At 41.5% G+C, this 27,602-nt stretch overlaps 1 protein-coding gene and 2 non-coding genes across 7 annotated transcripts in view; all 3 read right to left on the reverse strand.

The window, feature by feature from the left end:
• Positions 1 to 10,347: 10,347 nt before the first annotated feature.
• Positions 10,348 to 27,602, reverse strand: part of MAP3K7CL (MAP3K7 C-terminal like) — a 91,315-nt gene continuing 74,060 nt past the window's right edge. For all 5 annotated transcript variants that reach the window (XM_055567728.1, XM_055567732.1, XM_055567731.1 and 2 more), the window contains one exon: positions 10,348 to 11,461. In XM_055567728.1, coding sequence (XP_055423703.1) covers positions 11,281 to 11,461 — 181 coding nt within the window. In that variant the 3' untranslated portion in view covers positions 10,348 to 11,280. The remainder of the gene's footprint in view (positions 11,462 to 27,602) is intronic.
• Positions 15,671 to 15,742, reverse strand: TRNAC-ACA (transfer RNA cysteine (anticodon ACA)). The gene has a single exon. It is a non-coding gene; the product is annotated as a tRNA-Cys (tRNA).
• On the reverse strand, positions 24,330 to 24,401 carry TRNAC-GCA (transfer RNA cysteine (anticodon GCA)). The gene has a single exon. It is a non-coding gene; the product is annotated as a tRNA-Cys (tRNA).

Here is a 27,602-nt window from a genome sequence, read left to right on the forward strand (position 1 = left end):
GTCCTCCTGGTTCGTATTTGCAGACATTTAATGGGGCTTTATGATATGGGCTTCCCTGGTGGCTTAGACAGTAAAGAATCTGCCTACCATGTAGGAGACCCGGGGTCAGTCCCTGGGTCGGGAAGATCCCCTGGAGAAGGGAATGGCAACCCACTCCAGTATGCTTGCCTGCAGAATCTAGTATGCTCCCCATGGAATTGTAGCCCACCTGGACAGAGGAGACTGGAGGGCTACTGTCCATGGGGTCACAGAGTCAAACACGACTGAGCAACTAACAATTTCACTTTCATGATATGACAAGGAAAGAACACAGGAGTCAAATCGGAAACCTCTGCCCCCAAGTTTGTAAAATAGTCCACCCATGAAGTTCTCTTCTAGCGGCCTCTTTTGGGTGTTCCTTACAAAACCCAGGGAGACTGAGATTTAAGGCAGATGGAGATGCCCTCCCTGAATTTCAATCTCAAACTCAAACCTAGATTTTCAGATAGTCTTGCTTTGGGGGGTTTTGAGCCAACAATAAAGAGATTCCTTTTTAATTTCTGGGCCAGCAAGCTACACATCAATGAATGCTACTCAGTAGGCTTAATATAAGCTATTGCTAGCCCTACCACTATTATTCTTTTAGCACCTTACATTTCTGTATTGATAATATTGCAATGATTGTATAACAGTTTGGGGGTGGGGGGCTGTGTATACAAACTATCAACACTCATCTCTACTTTATAGAGAAAAGGAGAATTTGCACACAGACTACAATGACCCCGTGGTAAGTATTGGGGTTTTTTCCTGCCTGGGGTCTGAGACCTGCTTGCTGTGTTCACTGCATTCATTTCCAGAAATCATAAAACCCCCAAATTTGGCCAACAGGCCAAATGTTCTACGAATACTTAGTGCTGGGCACAATAACAAGTTCAATTTTCAAATTTTTTAAATTAAAAGAAAAAATGAAAATGCCCCAACTTACCCTTGGTCAATTTCTTGCTCTTTTTCTCAGCTATTTTTAAATAACCAAATCACCATAGTCTCTATGGCACTCTGGAGATTGCAGGGTTTGTGAGTCATATCCTTATTTACAGGAATGATGGGGAAAGTCAGCCACTTCAGCATTTACTCCATTTTTGAGAAGTGAGCAGGCAATTAAGAAGCTGGGGGTGGCAGGGCGGGAAGCTGTTTTCATACATAATTTTACCTCTTCCAACTATTTCTCGATCTTTTGCTTTTCAAGGTTCAAACCTTGTGAGAACAGCCACTGCCCAGACATGTCCAAAGACAGATAAAATAGATCAGTGTAGCAGATGGCAGATGCAAAGTCTTCCTCATTTGGCTGTTGAAAAATTTGATTCCTTCTAGAAAAATGAACCTATTTGCAGGGCAGGGGTAGAGACAGAGACGTAGAAGATGGACTTATAGAAACAGCAGGGAATGGAGAAAATGAACAAATTGGGAGATTGGGATTGACATGCATACACAACCTTGTGTAAAATAGATAGCTAGTGGGAAGCTGCTTTATAGCACCGGGAGCTCAGCTCAGTGCACTGTGATGACCTAGGGGGTGGGGTGCGAAGTGGGGGGAGGGGGGAGGAGGAGGAAATATATGTATACACGTAGCTCGACAGATATACCTATATATATATTAGCTATATGTTTATATATGTATAGCTATACATATATTCCTCTCAAAGAGGAGGGAATGTATGCATACATATAACTGATTCACGTTGTTGAACAGCAGAAACCAACACAACATTGTGGACCAATTGTTCTCCAATTAAAAAACAAATTTTAAACAATTAATGAAACGAAACATGATTCCTCCTTTGTTCACACTGGCTCAGTCCTTCTGTTCAGAATTTCTTCTCTTAAACTTCTTAGTCCAGAGGAATGAGAAGGTTTCAAAAGACAAACTCTTAGGGGAAAACTTTGTTTTCCAGCTTGTGTGACTCAGGCCATCACCTCAAAAGCTGCTGCTTTTATCAACCTGCCCCAGAGCACTCTGAGAAACATGCAAATATGAGGACTCGTCAGGAATATGCTCAAAGTTTCAGGGAGCAAATGGAAGTAGATATGATTTTGACACTAGAACTTCAAACTCTCTTGAATATAAGACACTTTTCTTTCAGGGAGTATTTGCTTCTAACCATGAGAAATAATTGGAGAAGGAAATGGCAACCCAGTCCAGTATTCTTGCCTGGAGAATACCATGTACAGAGGAGCCTGGCAGGCTACAGTCCATGGGATCACAAGAGTCAGACACGACTTAGCAACTAAACCACCACCATGGGAAATAATAGATTCCTGGTAAACTGAAACATAGAATGTAAGAACTGGAAGGATGTTCAAAGAAGCTGAAGGTTAAGGCTGTCAGTTTTGTGGGTGATTTCATCTCTGCCCTGCGGACATTTCACATATGTGTGACTCGATCTACACATCCACTTTTTATCATTATCATCCTTTAAAAATAACGTGGCGGGAAGGTGGGATAAACTGGGAGGGTAGCGTTGACATATATACACTGCCATGTGTAAAACACACAGCCAGTGGGAAGCTGCTACATAGCACAAGGAGCTCAGCCCAGTGCTCTGTGATGACCTAGAGGGGTGGGATTGGGGGAAGAGGTGGGAAACACAAGAGGGAGGGGATATCTGTGTATATATGGCTGATTCACTTTGCTGTACAGCAGAAACTAACATAATACCGTAAAGAAATTATACTTCAGTTAAAAAAATAATAAGTAAAAATAACAGACAGGTGAAAAAAATTGTCTCCAAAGTTGTTATTGCTTAAGATTTCCTGGCGGCTAAGACAGTGAAAGGCAATGCCAAAGAAGGCTCAAACTACCGCACAATTGCACTCATCTCACACTCTAGTAAAGTAATGCTCAAAATTCTCCAAGCCAGGCTTCAGCAATATGTGAACCGTGAACTTCCACATGTTCAAGCTGGTTTTAGAAAAGGCAGAGGAACCAGAGACCAAATTGCCAACATCAGCTGGATCATGGAAAAAGCAAGAGAGTTCCAGAAAAACATCTATTTCTGCTTTATTGACTATGCCAAAGCCTTTGACTGTGTGGATCACAATAAACTGTGGAAAATTCTGAAAGAGACGGGAATACCAGACCACCTGACCTGCCTCTTGAGAAATTTGTATACAGGTCAGGAAGTAACAGTTAGAACTGGACATGGAACAACAGACTGGTTCCAAATAGGAAAAGGAGTACGTCAAGGCTGTATATTGTCACCCTGCTTATTTAACTCTATGCAGAGTACATCATGAGAAACGCTGGGCTGGAAGAAGCACAAGCTGGAATCAAGATTGCCAGGAGAAATATCAATCACCTCAGATATGCAGATGTCACCACCCTTATGGCAGAAAGTGAAGAGGAACTAAAAAGCCTCTTGATGAAAGTAAAAGTGGAGAGTGGAAAAGTTGGCTTAAAACTCAACATTCAGAAAACTAAGATCATAGCATCTGGTCCCATCACTTCATGGGAAAAAATGGGGAAACAGTGGAAACAGTGTCAGACTTTATTTTTTGGGGCTCCAAAATCACTGCAGATGGTGACTGCAGCCATGAAATTAAAAGACACTTACTCCTTGGAAGAAAAGTTATGACCAACCTAGATAGCATATTCAAAAGCAGAGACATTACTTTGCCAACAAAGGTCCGTCTAGTCAAGGCTGTGGTTTTCCCTGTAGTCATGTATGGATGTGAGAGTTGGACTGTGAAGAAAGCTGAGTGCCGAAGAATTGATGCTTTTGAACTGTGGTGTTGGAGAAGACTCTTGAGAGTCCCTTGGACTGCAAGGAGATCCAACCAGTCCATTCTGAAGGAGATCAGCCCTGGGATTTCTTTGGAAGGAATGATGATGCTAAAGCTGAAACTCCAGTACTTTGGCCACCTCATGCGAAGAGTTGACTCATTGGAAAAGACCCTGATGCTGGGAGGGATTGGGGGCAGGAGGAGAAGGGGACGACAGAGGATGAGATGGCTGGATGGCATCACTGAGTCGATGGACGTGAGTCTGAGTGAACTCCAGGAGTTGGTGATGGACAGGCAGGCCTGGCGTGCTGCGATTCATGGGGTTGCAAAGAGTCGGACACGACTGAGCGACTGAACTTAAACTGAAGATGTGAAGAATCTTCTTGTAATGTGGGAGACCCATGTTTGATCCCCGCGTCGGAAGATGCCCTGGAGAAGGAAATGGCAACCCACTCCAGTATTCTTGCCTGGAGAATTCCATGGACAGAGGATCCTGGTGGGCTACTGTCCATGGGGTCACAAAGAGTTGGACACGACTGAGCAACTAACATACTCCCAACTTATATTTGTTTATTAGCTCTGAGTTTGGCAACTTTGAATTATGAGTGAAAGTGTTGAAATATGAAGTAAGCGCCCGCCCCCCAAAAAGAACAGGTAGATCACAGAAATCTTGGTGAAAAGCAGGATTTTGAGTGTCATTCAATTATATTTGTTAGTGATGACAGCGGAGGTAGACTGTCTCCTATTCTAAGCCAGGCCACGTGATACCATTAAGGGTTAACTTACTCAAGAAGGAGAAAAATGTTCTCTGAAATGACCTCAAGTTAGAGGTAACCCTATACGAATAATCCTATCATCTGTTTAGCAAGCTAAATCTGTATAGCAAAAATGACTCTTTAAAGTATAGCACTCTAAGCAACTTAAAATGAAGTAACTTAACAAAGAAACTCGTAAAACATGTTTCTCTAGAAGATAATGTGTTAACATGTCACCCCTGTGCTTTAAAGTCTTCATTGTTTCCTACTGTTTTTAGGATTTCAGCCAAAATTCTTAATGTGAACATCAAGGTCCCGCCTTATTCTGCAACATCATCTCATCCCAGACTCTGTATACTTCCCCATGCTCAGCTACACAGGCCTCCATGCAAGTCTTTGAACATGCCAGAGGGCCTTTGCACGTGTTTCACTCCATCTGGACTCCTTCCCCCTCCTGCTTTCTTTGCCTCTCCAGCTCTTACTCATCCACCAGATCTTAGCTCAGTAGTCCCAGCTTAAGGAAAGCATCCCAGACTCCTATCTCGATTAGATTATTTTTCTTACATGAACTCATGTGTATGTGCCTTCTAAGTTGCTTCAGTTCAGTTCAGTCACTCAGTCATGTCCGACTCTTTGCGGCCCCATGAATCGCAGCATGCCAGGCCTCCCTGTCCATCACCAACTCCTGGAGTTCACTCAGACACACGTCCATCGAGTCAGTGATGCCATCCAGCCATCTCATCCTCTGTCGTCCCTTTCTCCTCCTGCCCCCAATCCCTCCCAGCATCAGAGTCTTTTCCAATGAGTCAAGTCTTCGCATGAGGTGGCCAAAGTACTGGAGTTTCAGTCACGGCCAACTCTTCTGTGACCCCATGGAACTGTAGCCTGTCAATCTCCTCTGTCCATGGGATTCTCCAGGCAACAATACTGGAGTGGGTTGCCATGTCTTCCTCCAGGGGAATCTTCCCATCCCTGGGATAGAACCCATGTCTCATGTCTCCTGCTTTGGCAGGCAGGTTCTTTACCACCATCTGCAAAGCCCATATGAACTCATAGACTATATATTTTTTTTCTGGTTGGCACTTACCTCATTTATTTGCTGTATTTTTTATCCATTGCTGCATAACATATCACCCTAAGACCCCATGGCTTAAAACAACATTATCATCTCCAAGATCCTGAGATTCAAGAAACAGGAGCAGCTTGGTGGCTGATTCTGGTTCAGAGTCTTTCATGAGGCTGCAGGCAAGAGGTCAGCCAGGCTGCCGCTATTTGCAGTCTCGCCGGGAACTGGAGGACCTGCTTCCGTGTGGCCTGCTTTTTATCACGTGTGCCTTGCCACGAGCTTCCCAAGTCTCTTCAGAACCAGGCAGCCGGCTTGCCTAGTGCTCCCGATCAAGACAGAGCAGATGAGAAGGAAGCCGTGTTTCTTCATGACCTTGCGTAGAGGACACATACTGCCACTTCTGCTTTATTCTCTTTGTTAGAAACAAGTCATTAAGTCCATCCCACACTCAGTTCAGTTGCTCAGTCAGGTCCGACTCTTTGTGACCCCATGGACTGCAGCATGCCAGACTCCCCTGTCCATCACCAACTCCCGGGGCTTACTCAAACTCATGTCCATTGTGTCGGTGATGCCATCCAACCATCTCATTCTCTGTTGTCCTCTTCTCCTGCCTTCAATTTTTCCCAGCATCATGGTCTTTTCAAATGAGTCAGTTCTTCGCATCAGGTGCCCAAAGTACTGGAGTTTCAGCTTCAGCATCAGTCCTTCCAATGAACACCCAGGACTGATATCCTTTAGGATGGACTGGTTGGATCTCCTTGCTGTCCACGTTCAGGGGGAGGACAGTTAGGTTCTACCTAATGAGGGAATTTTGGGATAGATTTAAGACTACCCAGGGTAAGTATTTTGGGGGCTTCCTAGGTGGCAGTAGAGGTAAAGAACCCACCTGCCAATGCAGGAGATGCAGATTCAATCCCTGGCTTGGCAGGCCACTCCAGCATTCTTTCCTGGAGAATCCCATGGAATGGATAGAGGAGCCTCGTGGGTGCTACAGTCCATGGGGTTACAAAGAGTCGGATGCAACTGAAGTGACTTAGGGCACATGCATGCATCAGTAGGTATTTAAGTAAATGGTTACCTCTTTTACTAGACTAAGGGTTCCTTGAGCACTGGACCCACATTTCTGTAGTTCACTGTGTATCTCTGGCACTTTTCAGAATGCCTGGCAAAGTACAAGGATTCAATTAAAGAGAGAAGGAAAGGAGGAAAGAAAGGGAGAGAAAAAGAAACAAAGAAGGAAGGAAAAGGGAAGGGAAGAAGTGAAGGAACGAGTGGCGAGAGGGAGGGAAGAAGTCAGTTTTCATTTGAATCCCAGCCCTGGTGAACACTGAACACGGTACAAATTCTGGGTCCTTATTTCTGGCTTTGGAGAATGGGGATAATTATGGCTGCCTCTCAGGCTGTTCTGAGAAATAATACAGCCAATGTGATGAACCTGGATGGTTCTGCATGGAAGTCTGCATGGAAGGGGCTCATCAAATGTCACTTCTCTTCACCTTCAGCGACACACGCCTTCCCTCCCAAGGCACCTGGATTCCCCTTCTCACCATGTCTGTCCCAACGCTCCTAGTCTGTGCTGCATCCCTGCTGTTGCCGCCACACACCCTTCCTACTGACCTCCTAACAATTCCCTGTGTCTCTAGTTCCACGCAGTCTGTGCCCCGCAACCCTATTCATTATCTTCAAGTCCAGCCCTGATCATTCACTCCCTTTTGAAAGTGTTTGTTTTGTTGAAACCCTCCCACTAACAGGGCCCAGTGGAACTTCCCAATTTCATTTCTCACTAACGCCCTCGATATACCCTCTGGGAAGACCGCCGCTCCTCAAAGGGTGGAAGGCTGGCATTGAGTCATTCACTTTGGGGTTCCTATTGTGGCTACTCTGCCTTGCACTTGGTAAATAGTAAATTTCTGTGGAACTGAATTTCAGATCCCACTTAGTTCCTTGTTTGTACCAAGTTAATAATACATGCCAGCTCAGGCACCAGAGTGACCGAGACACCAACACCAGTGACTAGAGATTGGACTTTCAGTCACCTGTAACCACATTCTTCTCATGTCTACATAAACTGAACGGCTCACAAACAGCAAATTCTTTAGCAGAGCAATTACAGAGTATAATGTGGGTTACATTTTTCTTGCATTCAAGTACCTTCATTTTAATACTAACAGAACCGCTGTGCTCATTTTTAATGCTCTATAAACTTTTCATTACTGCTAATCACAAGAACATTGCAAATATATTTGAAGAGAGAAAATTCTTAAATGATTCTGTGTTATATAGACGAGAAGCAATGTAAATAAGATTGGGGGGGCGGGAATTGTCAAATGAATGAAAGAACGAAAATGACAATGAGAAATTTTGCCTTTAGATTTCCCTGGCAACGCTACAGAAGTAGATGATGCTTGCATATTTTTTCCTTAATTTTATCTGTTTCTATTTACGGTTGTGCTGGGTCTTCATTGCTGCATGTGGGCTTTCTCTAGTTGTGGTGAGCAGGGGCTACTCCTCGGTTGTGGTACGTGGGCTTCTCATTGAGGCGGCTTCTCTTACTGCCGAGCACAGGGTCCAGAGCGTGTGGGCTCGGTAGTGGCAGCTCCCAGGCTCTAGGACTCACGCAGGCTCGGGAGTCACAACGCACCGGCCAGGTTGCCCTGGGGCATGTGGAATCTTCCTGGACCAGGGATCAGACCTGTGTCCCCTGCACTGGCAGGCGGATTCTTAACCACTGGACCACCAGAGAAATCTTGTTTCCATATTTTTAAATAAAATCTACTTAAAACTCACACTCCTATAACGACTCACTGTGTTGTATACCTGAAACTAACATGACACTGTTAAAAATCAACTATACTTAATTTAAAAAATATTAAAACACATACACGCAAACCTAGAGAGATGCTGGCTTTTGAGTCATGAATAGATATCTTTTGGGAATATAGTAAAATTTCAGGCTGAGACTGACATGAAAACTATTTAGATATGCAGAGATATGAAAATTATTTACTTAGTATCTCCTTAACATAATAACAAGTGTGTTCAAGTATTTTGACCTTGTAAGATTATTTTCATTCTAGTAGAGTGGAGAGATTTTGGAACTTTATTTCCCTGCTCCCCCTTGCAGTTTTCTATAAGGTGCCATGACTGCTTGAATTCTGTAAATATGTGTAACCTTCTTCAGGTGGGCAGTGAACAAAAACTAATCCTTGTATATAAAGATCAGTAACTTATCATTGATCCATTCCATTAACCTTAGAAACATATAAATATAGTGAACAAATCCTCCTCTATATTAGTATTTATGTCTTGAGGTTACTGAAAAAAGAAGATTCTAACAGGATAATAGGGACTTTCACCTTTGGTTAAATGTTTGTTTTGTTGCTGTTGTTTTGCTTTTGCTATCTTTGGCATTTTATTTTTGCTGTTGTTTTAATTGGGGTATAGCTCCCTTACAATGTGGGTTTCTGCTGTACAATGAAGCAGATCAGCCATATGTATACATACATCCCCTCCTTCTTGGACCTCCCTCCCACTCTCTCCCCATCCCACCCACCTAGGTCATCACAGAGCCCCAAGCTGAGCACTCTGCACTCTACAAAGCAGCCTAAGGGTGAATAGGCTCGCATAACATTTCAAATTTGAGATCTGTCAAAAAGCTTCACTTACAAATGAGAAGGCTGAGGCTGAGGATGCTAAGGACCTTATGAAAGCACAGCACAGGACAAGAAACCCATGGCCCTACATCATGTTTCCCCTTGGCATTTGCCCGACCGTCCAGTCATTAGTCTAAGGTACATCAACCTGAGCACTATTGGCACATTGAAAGTGAAAGTCGCTCAGTCGTGTCTGACTCTTTGCAACCCCATGGACTATACAGTCCATGGAATTCTCCAGGCCAGAATACTGGAGCGGGCAGCCTTTCCCTTCTCCAGGGGATCTTCCCAACCCAGGCATTGAACCCAGGACTCCCACATTGCAGGTGGCTTCTTTACCAGCTGAGCCACAAGGGAAGCCCAAGAATACTGGAGTGGGTAGCCTATCCCTTCTCCAGGAGATCTTCCTAACCCAGGAATTGAACCGGAGTTTCCTGCATTGCAGGCAGATTCTTTACCAACTGAGCTATGAGGGAAGCACAAGTGCAAGTGAAAGTCGCTCAGTCATGTCTGACTCTTTGTGACTCCATGGAATACAGTCCATGGAATTCTCCAGGCCAGAATACTGGAGTGGGCAGCCTTTCCCTTCTCCAGGGGATCTTCCCAACCCAGGGATCATACCCAGGTCTCCCACATTGCAGGTGGCTTCTTTACCAGTTGAGCCATAAAGGAAACCTGGGCCAAACAATTCCTCATTGTTGTGATGCTGTCCTGCGCATGGTGGGATGCGCAGCAGCATCCCTGGCCTCTCCTCTCTACATGCAAGTAGCACTCCCCCTTCTAGTCATGACAACAACCAGAATTTGCCAAATGTCCCTTGAGGGCATCAACCCCAGTTAATAACAACTGGTCTACCCCAGGCCATCTTAGTGCTTTAATCAGTTATTCTGTTTTATGTTTTCTGAGCAAATACTTTAAGACATTAATGCATCATTCCAGGATAGAGCTCTAAATTATTTATATGAGAAACCACAATCTTACCAAGAAAAGAGACGTCAGTGCTTTTTTGGCACTTGCAAATACAACTAAGAGCAAATTCTGACTAGGGTTAGCTTATGCCAACTTTTAGCATAAATTAAGGTTAAAAAAAAGGAACAAAATACAGACTGGAGAATTTTGATCCATGTTTAATGAAAAAGAAGTTACAAGAATAGAAATGGACATAAAAGAAAGAGATCAATTTGGGGAAACATTGTGATAGAACAAGGGAAGATCATATTAATCCTGAATTTACTCATGTATTCTTATTAGTCATCATTGACCCAAAACATCTCCTTAAACCCAAAACAGAGGCATAGAATTTTACTGATGTTTACATGGGAACTCACCAAAGTAATGTCTGTTTCCCCCAGAACACACACAAGCAAAGGCAGAAATGTTTACCAGGAGGTAACGTGGCATGAAGAAAATGCACCTTTATCAGTTTTTTATTACAACAGCAAGTTAGCACTGTGAATGTGCGCTCACACAAACATGCTTGCTGCTAATATTTTCATGAGAAAGCTTTTATGATATGCAACAATGTATTCTTAGTGCAATCAATCATTGAGGGATTAAACCTAACTGATGAACATAAATATATGCAGTGAAGTTTCTGACAGTTCACATTGGAGCACAGTTGAAATATTAAAGACATGAAATTTAAAAATACTCCGATGTGAAACTACAGTGAGCATCTTACTAGTCTGTTTCACGGCTGAATTCTGCTCGTGATTCTTAGTAGAAACAGTCAATGTTCTCTATCATTTTCTACCCAGATATATACAGTATGATCATACCTTGCTAAATAAGGGAAAAAAATGTTTTGAAACGAATTATGATCTCTAAAAACATCTGGTAAAGGTTTGCTTTCATTATCTTATTTAAAAGAAAATAGCCCTTCTGTCCAACTAGACTGGCAAGCATGCAATTCATTAGTGTAGACCTTGACCGTGTGTGTAATAAGGAGAAGCAACAGATTTTACTCGCTATCCCTTTAAAATAAAAAATCTTTTGGCCAGTGCACAGCAGTCACCAACCTCTTATGCTCACATTGAATCATGTCGAGTTAGGACGAGCCCTGTCTCTTCTGATACTGTATTCTCAGTTTCTCCAGTTGTTCTACACACTGGGACTGGGCCAGCTTCAGTGTCCAATTCTCCTCCGTCAGTGCCTCGAATTCCCGAGCCAGCTGAGCGGCATCCAGCTTCTCCTTTTCTGCCTGATCCAGCTTGGCAATGAGCTCCTTTCTGAAGATGCACGGGGCAGGTGAGGCAGAAGCACAAAACGTAATGAAACAAATTAAATTACACAGCAACAGCATACCGGAAGCCGAATATGTCATTCCGCTCTGCTAAATCGGACCCATCTCTGCTTCTCCAGTGACTTACGGTCATTTTTCCAGGTTCACAGATGTTAGCTCCCTTTATTTTATCCCAGCACCTCTATTAGGTATATCCCAAATACTTAAAATACACTTTCGAAAAGCTCAATAAGTCCATCAACAGTCAGAAAGGTGATCCTTTAAAGAGTTCAACTAACTGTAAATGTTACCACTATTTTGGAGAAAAAAAGCAGAAAAATTTGTTTACAACTTAAGATGCTACTGTCTTAAGGGTAGGGGGACTATAGTTTGTCCTTTATCTATTAACAAGTTTTGTCCTCCAAGTTCAGATATTACTTCTTTTGTTTTCTGAGTTTAACAAACCTTGACTAAGTTTCTTTGAACTAAGAAATTCCAATTGCTTCCTGCAGGATTTATTTTCCATGTCTTTCTCTAGTCCTTATGTATATCTTGTCACTTTAACTACAAAATGATGTATCCACATTTGGTGGAAGTCTGACTTGAGAATTCAGGAGGCAGGCTAAGGTTATTGGAGGGAGCCTGTGGTGATAACGCCTTGAACAAAATCAGTTTTCAATAAATATTTGTAAGTAATTCATTGATATAAATACACATAATAAGGGGGAGAAGGCAATGGCACCCCACTCCAGTACTCTTGCCTGGAAAATCCCATGGGCAGTGGAGCCTGGTAGGCTGCAGTCCATGGGGTCGCTAAGAGTCGGACACGGCTGAGCGACTTCACTTTCACTTTTCACTTTGATGCATTGGAGAAGGAAATGGCAACCCACTCCAGTGTTCTTGCCTGGAGAATCCCAGGGACGGGAGAGCCTGGTGGGCTTCCATCTATGGCATCGCACAGAGTCGGACACGACTGAAGTGAATTAGCAGCAGCAGCAGCAGTCCATGTTTAGATTTAATAAATTGGGGGTGGGGGGCACACGATCCCATGGACTGTAGCCTGCCAGGCTCCTCCCTCCATGGGATTTCCTAGGTAAGAATCCTGGAGTGGGTTGCCATTTCCTATTGCAGGGGATCTTCCCAATCCAGAGACTGAGCCCGAATCTCTTGCATCTCCGGCATTGGCAGGCGGATTCTTTACCACTAGCGCCACCTAGGAATCCATTAATAAACATGACAACCCAAAACAGGTCCACTCCCCTTATATGTGTCGGTTAATCCTAAACTAGATTTAACTGAATTCTCCTTTACCTCCATATAAGGGTATGTCACATGTCTTCCTCCTCTGTAGGAAAAAGTGCAGAGCCCTGGAACATCACTTGAACCAAGTGATCAAACTTGACATTTCTAGTAAGGAGATCAGTAGATGTTGCATACATCACAAAAGACCCTACATCTTTTCTGTGGTGTGTGCATGCTGTGCTAAGTTGCTTCAGCCGTGGCTGACTCTTTGTGACTCTATGGACTGCAGCCGTGCATGCTCCTCTGTCCATGGGATTCTCCAAGCAAGAATACTGGAGTGGGTTATCATGCTCCTCCAGGGGATCTTCCCCACCCAGGGACTGAACCCACATCTCATCTCCTGCATTAGCAAGCAGATTCTTTACCACTAGCACCACCTGGGTATTCCTTCCAAAAAATGCAAATACCAGACAACCTCAAATTGAGGGAAATGCTAAAAAAAATAGCTAGCCTGTACTCTTCAAAATGTTAAAAACAACTCTTTCACATGTAAAAAAACTACAGAGAAATCAGTATGCAATTCTGGATTGGGAAAAAAAAAAGCTATGAAGGACATTATAGGGAAAGTGATGCAATTTGTTGTTACTGTTGTTTAGTTGCTAAGTCATGTCCAACTTTTTGTGACCCAAGGACTGTAGCCCGCCAGTCTTCTCTGTCCATGGGATTTCCCAGGCAAAAATACCAGAATGGGTAGCCATTTCCTTCTCCAGGGGATCTTCCAGACTCAAGAATCAAACCCGTGTCTCCTGCATTTGCAGATGGGTTCTTTACAGTTGAGCCACTAGGGGATGCAATTTAAATACAGGCTATGAATTAGATAACAGTACTGTGTCAATGCTAAATTTCTTAATTTTAATTATGGTACTGAGGTTCAAGTGACAGGATGTCCTTGTCCTTAGAAAACATCACTGAAGTATTTAGGACAAAGGAGCATAATAGAGATACAGATACTGATATTGACATACACATATATATCTGTATATATATGGGATTCCTTGGTGGTTCAGATGGTAAAGCGTCTGCTCGCACTGCGGGAGGCCCAGGTTTGATCCCCAGGTCAGGAAGATCCCCTGGAGAAGGAAATGGCAACCCACTCCAATACTCTTGCCTAGAAAATTCCACGGATGGAGGAGCCTGGTGGACTACAGTCCATGGGGTCGCAAAGAGTCGGACACGACTGATCGACTTCACTTTCACTTTTCACTATTTATCTGTATATACACATGTGATATAGATAGATATATATCCTACCTCTCTAACAGAGAAAGAACCCCAGCAGTGTGCAGCTTTTGGGAGAGGGAGAATAAAGCACAACTGGGGAAATTTTTAATAACTGCTGCTAAGTCACGTCAGTCATGTCTGACTCTGTGCGAACCCATAGATGGCAGCTCACCAGGCTCCCTGTCCCTGGGATTCTCCAGGCAAGAACACTGGAGTGAGTTGCCATTTCCTTCTCCAACGCATGAAAGTGAAAAGTCAAAGTGAAGTCGCTCAGTCGTGTCTGACTCCTAGCAACCCCATGGACTGCAGCCCACCAGGCTCCTCCGTCCATGGGATTTTCCAGGCAAGAGTACAGAAGTGGGGTGCCATTGCCTTCTCCTTTAATAACTAGTAAATGCAATAAAGGAAATATGGGGGTTCTTTATATCATTTTTGCAACTTTTCTATAAATCTGAAACTGTCAAAATAAAGTTGCCTTAGAAAAAGGGCAAAAAAGCAAATAAGAACAGATGTTCTAGTATTTTCTTCCTGCATTCAATGGACTACCTTGTGTACCCAATTTGGTGACCACTGAGCAAAATCAGGCATTGGAAAGAAACACCCCAACAGGGACAAAGGGAAGATAACCTGAACACTGATACGCATACACACAAAGTTCCTTTGGGCTCTAATTGATCTTTGAATCTTCCATGGTGTTTAGAACACAAAGGCTCCCAAAGACAAATTAGAAGTTTGGGATTAACATATACACACTACCATATATAAAATAGATAAATACCAAGGACCTACTGTAGAGCACAGGGAACCATACTCAAATCTTATAATAACCTATAATGGAAAAGAACTTGAAAAAGAATTTATATGTGTATATATACATAACTGAATAATTTTGCTGTACACCTGAAACTAACCTAACATTGTAAATTAACTGTACTTAAATGGTTTAAAATGGTTTTTAAAAATGGTTTGAAAAAAGAATATGGGGAATTCCCCAGCGATCCAGTGATTAGAACTTCACACTTCCACTGCAGGAGGCGTGGATTTGATCCCTGATCAGATTCAGTGAGGCCAAAGAGGGGAAAAAAAATATAAAGTCTGCAAGAAAATATTTGTTGATTAAATATAATTGGAGAATAAGGTGCCTCAGGGTCAACACATGTTTTAAGATAAATAGAAACTCAAAGTACTTAATCTAATTGGGAAAAGTCACACACCTATTAAGAAACAGATGTGCATCGAACCTATTCTTCCGATTAAATGTTTGAGGTTCTTGCCTCTAAACTTAACTTAAGCAATAAATGTTAATACTTAAATGTTAGTTAAGTTTCTTATGGGCTTCCCATTGGCTCAGCAGTAAAGAATCCACCTGCAATGCAGGAGATGTGGGTTTGATCCCTGGGTTGGGAAGATACCCTAAAGGAGGGCATGGCAACCCACTCCAGTATTTTTGGACATGAACAGAGGAGCCTGGAGGGCTACAGTCCATAGGGTCACAGAGTCAAACACAACTGAAGCAACTGAGCATGCACATACAGTTTCTTATGTAACTATCTTAAAGAAAGTGAAGTGAAGTAGCTCAGTCACGTCCGACTCTTTGCAACCCCATGGACTGTAGCCTACCAGGCTCCCCCGTCCATGGGATTTTCCAGGCAAGAATACTGGAGTGGGTTGCCATTTCCTTCTCCAGGAGATCTTCCCAACCCAGGGATTGAACCCGGGTCTCCTGCATTGTAGGCAGACGCTTTACCGTCTGAGCCACCAGGGAAGTCCTGAAGAAATTTCTTAAAGAAATTGATCAGTAAAACTTATGTAAGTAAAAAGAGACATGCCTTCAAATCCCTCACCCATCAGATCATCTATTCCTGTTCTTTTCATCTCTTCAAATTAACTGTGTCACACAAACAGTGGCTACTGTCCAGGTTCCATATCTGATCTTGTTTAAAACTCCTGAGGACATTTATTACCAGTTTTAACTGGTAGGGAAAATAAATCACAAAATCAAGATTTTACAACTAAAAGGAATGGTCATGATTGTCTAATCCAATCTTCTTGCGTTGGAGAAAGTCAATAATAATTTATTCCTTACTGGAATCAAGAAGACTTGATTGATAGGTTTCTAAATTAGTTTCATGTATTTGATAAGCAGTTATAAATCTATTTAATGAATACTGTCAAAACATCTGTTGCCTCCTGTCCAAGACCTAGTTATATAGACAAGTTGATGCTCATCCATTGTGCTGCGCTATGCTTAGTCACTCAGTCATGTCTGACTCTTTGTGACCCCACAGACTGTAGCCCACCAGGTTCCTCTGTCCATGGGGATTCTGCTGGTAAGAATACTGAAGTGGGTTGCCATGCCTTCTGCCAGGGGATCTTCCCAATCCAGGGATCGAACCCAGGCCTCCCATTTATATAGACAAATTGATGTTCATCCATTAGCAAGTCATAATTAAATCCTGGCACATCAAGCTACAAAGATAATCATAAATAGATGATCTGAAGAACAAGTCAATATGTATAATTGACTAGATAGGGTCTTGCTTTGATTTCTTATTTATCATTTCTATTATTCCCTTCAAAAGAGTTTGATAAAGGTGCAGAAGATCATTATTACAGGAATCTTATTTCTGATGTCAAGAACCTGTAACATAGTTTTCCACATGAGGTACCTCAACAGTGAAAAGGTCATAACCTTGGCTGCACCAGAGATCATCTATTGTCTCCATCCTAAGCTGCATGCCTGGCAAAGGTTTTATTTGCTAAAACAAATAGGAAAAGGGGAAATCCTAGTGAGTTGGTAGAAAAAACTTGAAGACTTTCTGCAAAGTAATTCCAAAATGAAGGATATTCTTTATCTTGTAGGAGGTTAGAAATAGATTCATCATTAGGACAAATATTTCTCTGCTTCTGTGAAGACCACTACTATGGCTCTTTGAACTTTCAAAGCTGACTAAACATTTTTATTTGGAAAAGAAAATCCTGGCAGGTTAGCCCCTAGGAGCTAAAGTATTAATTTTAGATAATAAAGTAATACAATGCTATCTCTATCATGGGGAGATTTAGTTTAAATAAAGATTTAGACTGCACTGGTAGTGATTCTTGAAAGATATGTGCACTTTGCTGTTTAGTATCTAAGTCCAGTTGGATTCTTTTCAATCCCATGGACTGTAGCCTGCCAGGTGCCTCTGTCCATGGATTTCCCAGGCAAGAGTACTGGAGTGGGTTGCCATTTCCTTCTCCAAGGGTGTCTTCCTGACCCAGGGATTGATCCCACATCTCCTGCATCTCCTGCATTTGTAGGAGGATTCTTTAAAGGCCCAAATCTTTATGACTGGGGCACCAGTGGAAAGTGTAACCTCGTAGTCGGATGAAATCTGGGATACTGGGATTTCACATAAAGCTCAGTCCTAAAATGAAAGAATCCCCTTGACCACATCTCCGCCTCTTGGAGCAAAGTGAAAAGTCAAGACACTTCTTTGGCACTTCCACTCATTCACTCAACACATATTTGTTGAAATCCTATTGCAAACCAAGCCCTGTCCTCCATTCTCGATTGCTTAGTTAGCCTCAGGAAGCGTATCTCCCCTGTTGGAAAACGAACGCAAATCCTACAACTTACCAAAAACCATCTTATCTATATTAGAGATCTTAGGAAAGAGGGTCGAATTTCATTCTCTCATTACAACATACCTTGCAAACACTTGTGGAGAAATAGCCTCATTCACTGTTTCTTTATAACCCTGAAAACCTACTTTCTGAGGGCTGTGTAAACATTTCAGGAAAATATGCTGGGAATGAAAAAAAGCGAGGTTTGGTTTTCAGTGTTTGCTAACTGTGGTACTGTGGAAAGAAAACTTCCCTGAAGTCAAGCAAGTAAAACATAAAACTGAACTTCCACCATCTGGCCCTTCCCTGCCCCTCACCCTCTTTGTCCCCAGTCTTTTGAGAGTTTCCCCAGAACACAGGTTAAAAACCTCTGAGTTCCAAAATGTAACACAGGAATGTCCCAAAGAAATAAATGTTTCTGGTGAGACAGAAAAACCTCTTGCTGCTGGAAATTTCAAAACAAATTAAATACCATAACTAAAAACAAATCAAAATAGGGCTGTTTCTAAACTGACTTTACATATTGCTTACACTCCATTTTCCTCCATCCCGATATATTCCCCTCAATGAGATATTGCTCCCTCAAGCATCATTTTAAATACTTTAAAAAGACGTGAAGGGACTTCCTTGGTGATCCAGCAGTTAAGACACTGCACTTCCAATGCAAGGGATGTGGGTTTGATCCCTGGTTGGGGAACTAAGATCCCACATGCCATGCAGAGCAGCAGAAAAAAAAAAAAAGACAAGAACCACAAATGAGATGTTAATTGTGGTATTCGCCCTATGAAAACCCTTTTCTAATGTTTTGCCATTAAAATTGTACATCTTTTTTCCTTCAATTCAATAATAAAAATACAACTCAATTTAAAAATGGGCAAAGGATCCAAATAGACATTTCTCCAAGACGTCATAGAAATGTCACAAAGCACATGAAAAGATGTTCAACATTTTTAGCTATCAGAGAAGTGTAACTCAAAACCACAAAGAAACATCATTTTACAGCCACCAGCATGACTATAACCAAAAAGACATAATAAGTGTTGGCAAAATGTGGAGAAATTGGATCATTCATACATTTCTAATGGGAATATAAAATGGTGCAGCCATTTCAGAAACAGTCTGGCAGCCCCTCAGAAGGTTATGGGGCTTCCCTGTGGCTCAGCTGGTAAAGAATCCTCCTGCAACACCGGAGACCTGGATTCGACCTCTGAGTTGGGAAGATCCCCTGGGGAAGGGAAAGGCTACCCACTCCAGTATTCTGGCCTGGAAAATTCCACAGACTGTATACTGCAGCCATGAAATTAAAAGACACTTACTCTTTGGAAGGAAAGTTATGTCCAACCTAGATAGCATATTGAAAAGCAGAGACATTACTTTGCCAACAAAGGTCCATCTAGTCAAGGCTATGGTTTTTCCTGTGGTCATGTATGGATGTGAGAGTTGGACTGTGAAGAAGGCTGAGCGCCGAAGAATTGATGCTTTTGAACTGTGGTGTTGGAGAAGACTCTTGAGAGTCCCTTGGACTGCAAGGAGATCCAACCAGTCCATTCTGAAGGAGATCAGCCCTGGGATTTCTTTGGAAGGAATGATGCTAAAGCTGAAACTCCAGTACTTTGGCCACCTCATGCAAAGAGTTGCCTCATTGGAAAACACTCTGATGCTGGGAGGGATTGGGGGCAGGAGGAGAAGGGGACGACAGAGGATGAGATGGCTGGATGGCATCACTGACTTGATGGACGTGAGTCTGAGTGAACTCTGGGAGTTGGTGATGGACAGGGAGGCCTGGCGTGCTGCAATTCATGGGACCGCAAAGAGTCGGACACGACTAAGTGACTTTTACTTCAGAAGGTTACACATGAGACTATCACAGGACCCAGCAATTCTACTCCTAGTAAAAGTGAACTGAAAAGATACATCCCCACAAACACTTCTACATGAATGTTTGTAGCAGCATTATTCGTAATAGCCAAAAGTGCAAAGAATCCAAAGGTCCATCAACTGACAAATGGATAAATAAACGTGGTAATACCATACAGTGGAACATTATTTGACAATAAAAAGAAATGAAGCACAGTTTTATCTCATTTTATTGCACTTTGATTTATTGTGCTTCCCAGATACTGTATTTTGCTTTTCTTTTTTTTTTTTTTAACATTTGCTCATTTTGTGTCTCTGTATTACATTTTGGAAATTCTCAAAATATTTCAAGCTTTTTCATTATTACTGTATTTGTAATGGTAACCTGTGATCCATGATCTTCGATGCTATTATGTAAAAAGACCACTATTTTATGAAGGTTAGCATTTATTAGCAATAAAATGTTTTTATATTAAGATATGTACTTTTTTGGGCTTCCCTGGTGGCTCAGCAGTAAAGAATCCACCTGCAGTTCAGAAGCTGCAAGAGATGCGAGTTCAGTATCTGGGTCAGGAAGATCCCCTGGAGAAGGGAAAGGCAACCCACTCCAGTATTCTTGCCTGGAGAATCCCACAGACAAAGGAGACTGGCAGGCTACAGTCCATAGGGTCACAAAGAGTCAGACACGACTGAAGCAACTTAGCATGCACGCATGTACTGTTTTAGACATAATGCTGCTACACATTTAATAGATTACATAGTATACTTAATTAATAGTATAAACATGAAAGTGAAGCGAAAGTGAAAGTTGCTCAGCCTAGTCCGACTCTTTGAGACCCCATGTACTATACAGTCCATGGAATTCTCCAGGCAAGATCACTGGAGTAGGTAGCCTTTCCCTCTTCCAGGGGATCTTCCCAGCCCAGGGGTCTAACCCAGGTCTCCTGCATTGCAGGCGGGTTCTTTCATATTCACTGGGAAACCAAAGAATTTGTGTGACTCTCTGGTGTGATATTCACTTTATTGCCCATGGTCTAGAACCAAACCTGCAATACCTCCTGCGTCTGCCTGCACTGACACATGCCACAACACAGATGAACTTGGAAAATATTACACTAAGTGAGAGAAGCCCGTCACAAAAGACCACATACCATGTCTCTGAATGAGAAATGCATGATTCCATTTCTCTGAAATATCCAGAATAGGCAAACACACAGAGTCAGAAAGTAGATGAGTGGTTGCCAGTGGCTGGCAGGAGGAAGAGGAATGGGGACTGACTACTCAGTGCATCAGGTTCGTTTTTGGGGTGATGAAAATATTCTAAAATTGTGATGATGGTTGCACAGCTCTGAGTCTACCAAAAACCCCTGAATTGTTTCTTTTGTTACATAACATTTTTCTAACCCAAATTTTCTAAGAGTTTACCTCTTTTCCTGATATTCTAAGTCAATCTTCCCACCACCACCACCCCAGCCACACCCCACAGCATGTGGGATATTAGTTCCCCGACCAGGGATCTAACCCTTACCATCCCCTCCCGCATTGAGTGGAAGCTCAGAGTCTTACCCACTGAACCACCAGGGAAGCCCCTCTAAGCCAAACTTTTAAACACTACAGCACCTGACACAATTTCTCATACATAGAGCAACAAGTGGTTTCTCCTCTGAATGAGATAAAACACAAAGCAAATTTTACTATTATAAATTTAAGTTTATTATTTTTTAACATATTTAAAAAATATGTATTTAATAATAGTATTATTAGTATTTAATAATACTAAGTTTGCTACAAACTTTACTATTATAAATTATGTTTAATTTTAGAACTAATTAGAGTTTAACTCTACCTTTTCTTTTTTTTGCTGTGTCGAATGATTTGCAGAATCTTAATTTCTCGACAGGGATTGAACCCAGGCCCCCTGAAGTGGAAGTGCAGAGTCCTAACCACTGGACTGGCAAGGAATTCCCCAAAACACATTTTTAAGACATGCAGACAATTCAGTGATAAATTTCAAATGTCATAAAATATCTGTGGGAGATTTGGGTTGACATACACACATTACTGTATGTAAAAATAGATAGCTAATAAGGATCTACTGTATAGCACAGTATACTACTATACAGACTTCTCAATAAGTCTGTAGTGACCTATATGGGAAAGAATCTAAAAAAGAGTGAATATATGTATGTGTGTATATTTATATATATGAATATATATATATGTATATGTATAACTGACTCACTTTGCTATTGTAAATCAACTATACCACAATAAAAATTCAAAAACAAATACTAAAATAGATAAAAATGAAATCCTAAAAAATGTTCAATTAACCCACAGGATGGCAAGGAAAAAAACAACAGAAATGGCAAGAAAAAAAAAAAAGAGGAAACAAAAAGAAAACAATAACAAAATAACCAACTCAAGTTTATAGCCCAACAAAAAAAATAAAATATCTCATTTCTATGGGTTTCCATTACATACACAAATTTTATATGTGTTCTATAAAAATGTTCATAATATTTATTGAAAAAAGTATGTATATATTTTATGTTACTATATTTGTACTTATATAAATATATTTATTCACATACAAAAGGGTTAGAAAAAAATAGGCAAAAATGATAGTAGGAGTTTTGCAAAGCTGTCAGAATTATTGGTAAATTTTTAAAGCTTTCAGTAAAATTGTCTTTTTGTTTTTCAACTGAGAAGAGAAAATTTTCCAATGAAAGTAAGAAGCAGCTGTTTGTATATCACCGGTCAATAAACCAGAAACTATTCTTTAAATTAAATTCACCCTATTGTGAGTTTGTAATCTTAGAAAATGTTTGATTCTCTTTATCCACCCAACAGACAGGATTTAAAATAATATATAATCAACTCTTCTCTCCCTTCTGTGAAGTCTCTCAAACTAGATCCAGGGAGACCCCCTCTGGAGATGAGAGTGAAGTTCAGTTTAACCTGTGCCCACATGGCTCCAACATGTAAAAACTCTCTCTTAAACACCTGGGTTAATATGGACAGTGCCCTTCTCAGTGTGGTATGGAACATTCACTGCATGACTGAACGCGGTGGCTGTTCTTTTTTTTAACGTTTTATTTTGTACTGGTGTTATAGCCAATTAACAATGTTGTAGAGTTTCAGTGGACAGCAAAGGAACTCAGTCATATATATCCATTCTCTGGATGTATATATATCCAGTCATATATATATAGATATAGATATATCCATTGGGTATATATATCCAATATAGATATATCCATTCTCCGCCAAACTCCCTTCCCATCCAGGCTGCCACATAATACTGAGCAGAGTTCCCTGTGCTATACAGTAAGTCCTTGCTGATTATCCATTTTAAAGATAGCAGTGTGTACGTATCCAACCCAAACTCCCTCACTAGCCTTTCCCCCATCCTTCCCCCCAGCAACCATAAGCTCCTTCTCCAAGTCTGAGTCCATGGCTGTTCTCAGAGGAGGAATTTGGAGAAGTTTTACAGCATGTCTTTATGGCATAAGTTTGCTATCATTTTATCTTGCTTTGTAAGCCATCTTGTGTAGGTTTTTCTTCTATGCAAGACTATAAATTCTGTGAAAGTGAGGACAGCGTAGGACACAGAGTAGATATCTGCTATGTACAGATGGGATAGATAGAACTGAATAAAGTCTTTTGAAAGACACAAAAAATAAATAAAATGTTTAAAAATTAAAATAGAACACCTGGATTAGCATCTCTCTGTGTGTCTAGCTTATGCTAGCCAATCACCAGAAGCAACATAATCAGTCACATTTTATTAAATAATAGGGAAGAAATTCTCATCCAAATGATTGAAAAATGAAGAGCTGATTTATTTCGGTCAAATCCATTTGGTCCCCTCTATTTTGACTAAGTACCAACAACCTCAGACATGCAGATGATACTACTCTAATGGCAGAGAGTAAAGAGGAACTAAAGAGACTCTTTTTTTTTTTTTCTTTAAAGAGCCTCTTGATGAGGGTGAAATAGGAGAATGAAAAAGGTGGCTTAAAATTCAACAATCCAAAAACTAAGATCATGGCATCCGGCTCCATCACTTCATGGCAAAGAGAAGAGAGAAAAGTGGAAATAATGACAGATTTTATTTTCTCAGGCTCCAAAAGCACTGCAGCCACAAAATTAAAAGACAATTGCTCCTTGGAAGAAAAGTTATGACAAACCTAGACAGTGTATTAAAAAGCAGAGATATCACTTTGCTAACAAAGGTCCATCTAGTCAAAACTATGGTTTTTCCAGTAGTCATGTATGAATGTGAGAGTTGAACTATAAAGAAGGCTGAGTGCCAAAGAATTGATGTTTTCAAATTGTGGTGTTGGAGAAGACTCTTGAGAGTCTCTTGGACTGCAAGGAGATCAAGCCAGTCAATCCTAAAGGAAATTAGGGTATTCATTGGAAGAACTGATGCTGAAGCTGAAGCTCCAATTCTTTGGCCACCTGATGCGAAGAGCCAACTCACTGGAAAAGACCCTGAAGCTGGGGAAGATTGAGGGCAGGAGGAGAAGGGGACGACAGAGGATGGGATGGTTGAATAGCATCACCAAATCAATGGACATGAGTTTGACCAAACCCCAGGAGACAGTGAAAGACAAGGAAGCCTGGCATGCTGCCGACCATGGGGTCACAAAGAGTCAGACACAACTTGGCAACTGAACAACAATCTTGCCTAAACACAAAGACCATTTAGGAAAATATCTGTTGCAAAATGAATTTCTACTTCAGTAAAATGAAAGTGAAGTCACTCAGTCGTGTCCGTCTCTTTGTGACCCCATGGACTACAGCCTACCAGGCTCCTCAGTCCATGGAATTTTCGAGGCAAGAGTACTGGAGTGGTTTGCCATTTCCTTGTGCAGGGCATCTTCCCAACCCAGGGATCGAACCCGGGTCTCCTGCACTGCAGGCAGACGCTTTACCATCTGAGCCACCAGGGAAGCCCACTTCAGTAAAGTGTTAAAAAAAAAAACATGAACCGCACAAAGCCTTTGTAGGATCAAGCTCATTTTTCTACAAATATAAAATATAACCATACTTCCAGTTTTAACAATTTATCTTAGCAATTCTTTACTTCTGATACTGACTTCATATTTTAAATACAGACCATACAAATTACAAATAAAAAATGCTACATGGTGGATATAACAATCTCCTATAATCGGCCACTGTAAATCACCCCAACTCATATTTTATCCTATGCTCAACTCCCTATTCAGTGACTGGGATACAAAGAGAGGTTAAAGGGTATCGAGCTCTGCAGGGAGCTAGACAGAATCAGAAAGACAGGACGTACAGTTCGGTGATAGTGATAGTCACTCAGTCGTGTCTGACTCTGTGACCCATGAACTGTAGCCAACTGTAGGCTCCTCTGTCCGTGGGATTTCTCAGGCAAGAATACTGGAGTGGGTTGCCATTTCCTTCTCCAGGGGATCTTCATGATACAGGGATCAAACTCACGTCTCCTGCATTGCAGGCAGATTCTTTACCATCTGAGCCCAGTCAGTGGGTAACTACTGATAACACTAGCCTACAAAAAGTGCCCAAAGAATCATTCCAGTAAGTTTTTCTTCACCCAGGAAAAGCGCTGATCATGGTGGCATGGTTGGGGAGAGATACAGGCTAAGTTCTTTTCAAGGGTAGCATTTGGACAGATGAGGAAGGAAGGAGACTCTAGACTGAGCCTGGTGTGAGCAAGGGCACTGAGGCAGGAAAAGTGAGAATGAGCTGAAACATTCTGCAGAGGAACTAAGACCATACTGAGGCAGATCTCACCATCTAGGCGGAGAACTTCATGTCCTTCTCTAGCAACGTGAAACCACAGGCAGGGAAACCAGTTAGAATATTACACTGACCAAGATTTGAAGTAGTAAGTCCCAATCCCAAATGGCAGAAACTGGAATGAATAAAAAGGACTTTGAGAGACTTACCAAAAAGAAAGGAAAAAAATAATCAAAGAATCTGGCCTTTGTTTAAAATCTAGTGAATTACTTAGGGAGAAAAAAAAAAAAAAGACAACATCATGATTTCAAGAAAACTCCAAACCCTTCCAAATAGGCTTGAGAGAGGAAATGAGAAGAATTTTACAGAAACACCTAGAATATGTTTCAATAAGAGAGCAATGAATCACTCTCATATTGTTGTCCTATTGTATTTTTTGATGCAGCATATAAAAATATACACTTACAAAACATATAATTTAGTGGGCAAGTCTTGTATTGCCATCCCCCAAAAAAGCTACACATGTGGCTAATTTAAATAACACTATACCTTCAGTCCTCCAGTACTGTGGCCACCTCATGCGACGAGCTGACTCATTGGAAAAGACTCTGAGTCTGGGAGGGATTGGGGGCAGGAGGAGAAGGGGATGACAGAGGATGAGATGGCTGGATGGCATCACTGACTCGATGGACGTGAATCTGAGTGAACTCCAGGAGTTGGTGATGGACAGGGAGGCCTGGCGTGCTGCGATTCATGGGGTCGAAAAGAGTCGGACACGACTGAGCAACTGAACTGAACTGAACTGATACCTTCAGTCTAAAATATTTATTATTTACAAATAAATACATAATTTACCTGGGGCTTTTTTTCATATCACAACACCATAGTTAACACACACATCCACACCAACTGGAAGATACACTCATAAGCCACTGATAATACAAGTCCTCTCTTAACTTCATCACTGGTTACATTATTGATAGGCATCTTCAGTTCCTTTATGACACTTTTTGAAGGACTCAGATTGTATGCAAATGTACAATCGAAGCATTCCAACCAATCTGTGAAAACTCTTAGACCAAAAAGAAAGTCTCAGACATACAAAGGAAAAGTTGTGTTTCTCATCTCCTCGTGAGCATCTTTCAATACCCTATAGCCAAAAGTCCAGGTATGACTTTATGTTTGAAGGAAAGTAAGGAAGTAAGAGGGCTTCCCTGGTGGCTCAGAGGTTAAAGCATCTGCCTGCAATGTGGGAGACCTGGGTTCGATCCCTGGGTCGGGAAGATCCCCTGGAGAAGGAAATGGCACCCCACTCCAGTATTCTTGCCTATAGAATCCCATGGACGGAGGAGCCTGGTGGGCTCCATGGGGTCGCAAAGAGTCAGACACGACTGAGCAACTTCACTTCACTTCAAGGAAGTAAGAAGATATTTGCAACATGCCGACTGGTCTTAGCATAAATGACGTCCAACCCTAAAACCAGTGCTGCTCCCCACCATATTATCCTGTCCAGCTACCATTCTGAGGAGTCTTCAAAGGGCCCCAAGAGCTTCATAAATGTCTCAAAACAAAATATGTTTGTTTCCCTTAGAGTCATTTGAAAATTATGCTTTATATAAGTATAAATATAAATATGTTGTGATACCATGTATCACTCCAGTAGGAAGAAGAAGAGCAGAAACTTAAAGACTCACAATATGTTTGGATTATGTGTCACTCATTCACCAAAAATTGATTCAGTATCTACATGCTATGTATTGTGCTTCAGGAAAATGATGGTGGGAAACACTTGACTATCCTCCCTTTTTAGGACACTTACCATTTAGCAGGAGATGCAAATATTCATCAAAAGATCTCCCTAATAAATGTGTGAGTACACACTGACCAAAGCTATGAAGAAAAAGTGTCTGATGCTTTGAAAGGATGAAAGAATGGGGATCACCGAGTTGATATTGGCAGAAGTTAGTGCAATCGAGAAAATGGATACATGTATGGCTGAGTTCCTTTGCTGTCCACCTGAAACTCTCACAACATTGTTAATCGGCTATACTCCAATACGAAGCAAAAAGTTTAATATAAAAAAAGGAGGAGAATTCAGAAGCATAAAGTTATGAGTAGGTAAAGTGAGAATGCTTTAATTAATAAACTGCCTAACTCCCTTCAGCAGAACTTTAATGATAATAGAAGCTGTGAAGATAAAGAAAAAGAAAAAGAAAACTTACTGGACTATTGAGCTATAAAATGCAGTTAATCAACTAATACATTTACCTTATCCCAAGGAGCCATCCCAGTGGCTTCTCTACCTGAGGTGGGCATGCCAGCATTCAAGCATTAATTAAAATCCACCCTAAGACAAAGTGCCCTGGGCCTTTGAGCACGTTCTCAGGGAACACCACGTGGCTCCAGGCGGTATTTTAGCA

This window comes from Bubalus kerabau, chromosome 2, assembly GCF_029407905.1.
Source record: "Bubalus kerabau isolate K-KA32 ecotype Philippines breed swamp buffalo chromosome 2, PCC_UOA_SB_1v2, whole genome shotgun sequence".
NCBI classification, from domain to species: domain Eukaryota; kingdom Metazoa; phylum Chordata; class Mammalia; order Artiodactyla; family Bovidae; genus Bubalus; species Bubalus kerabau.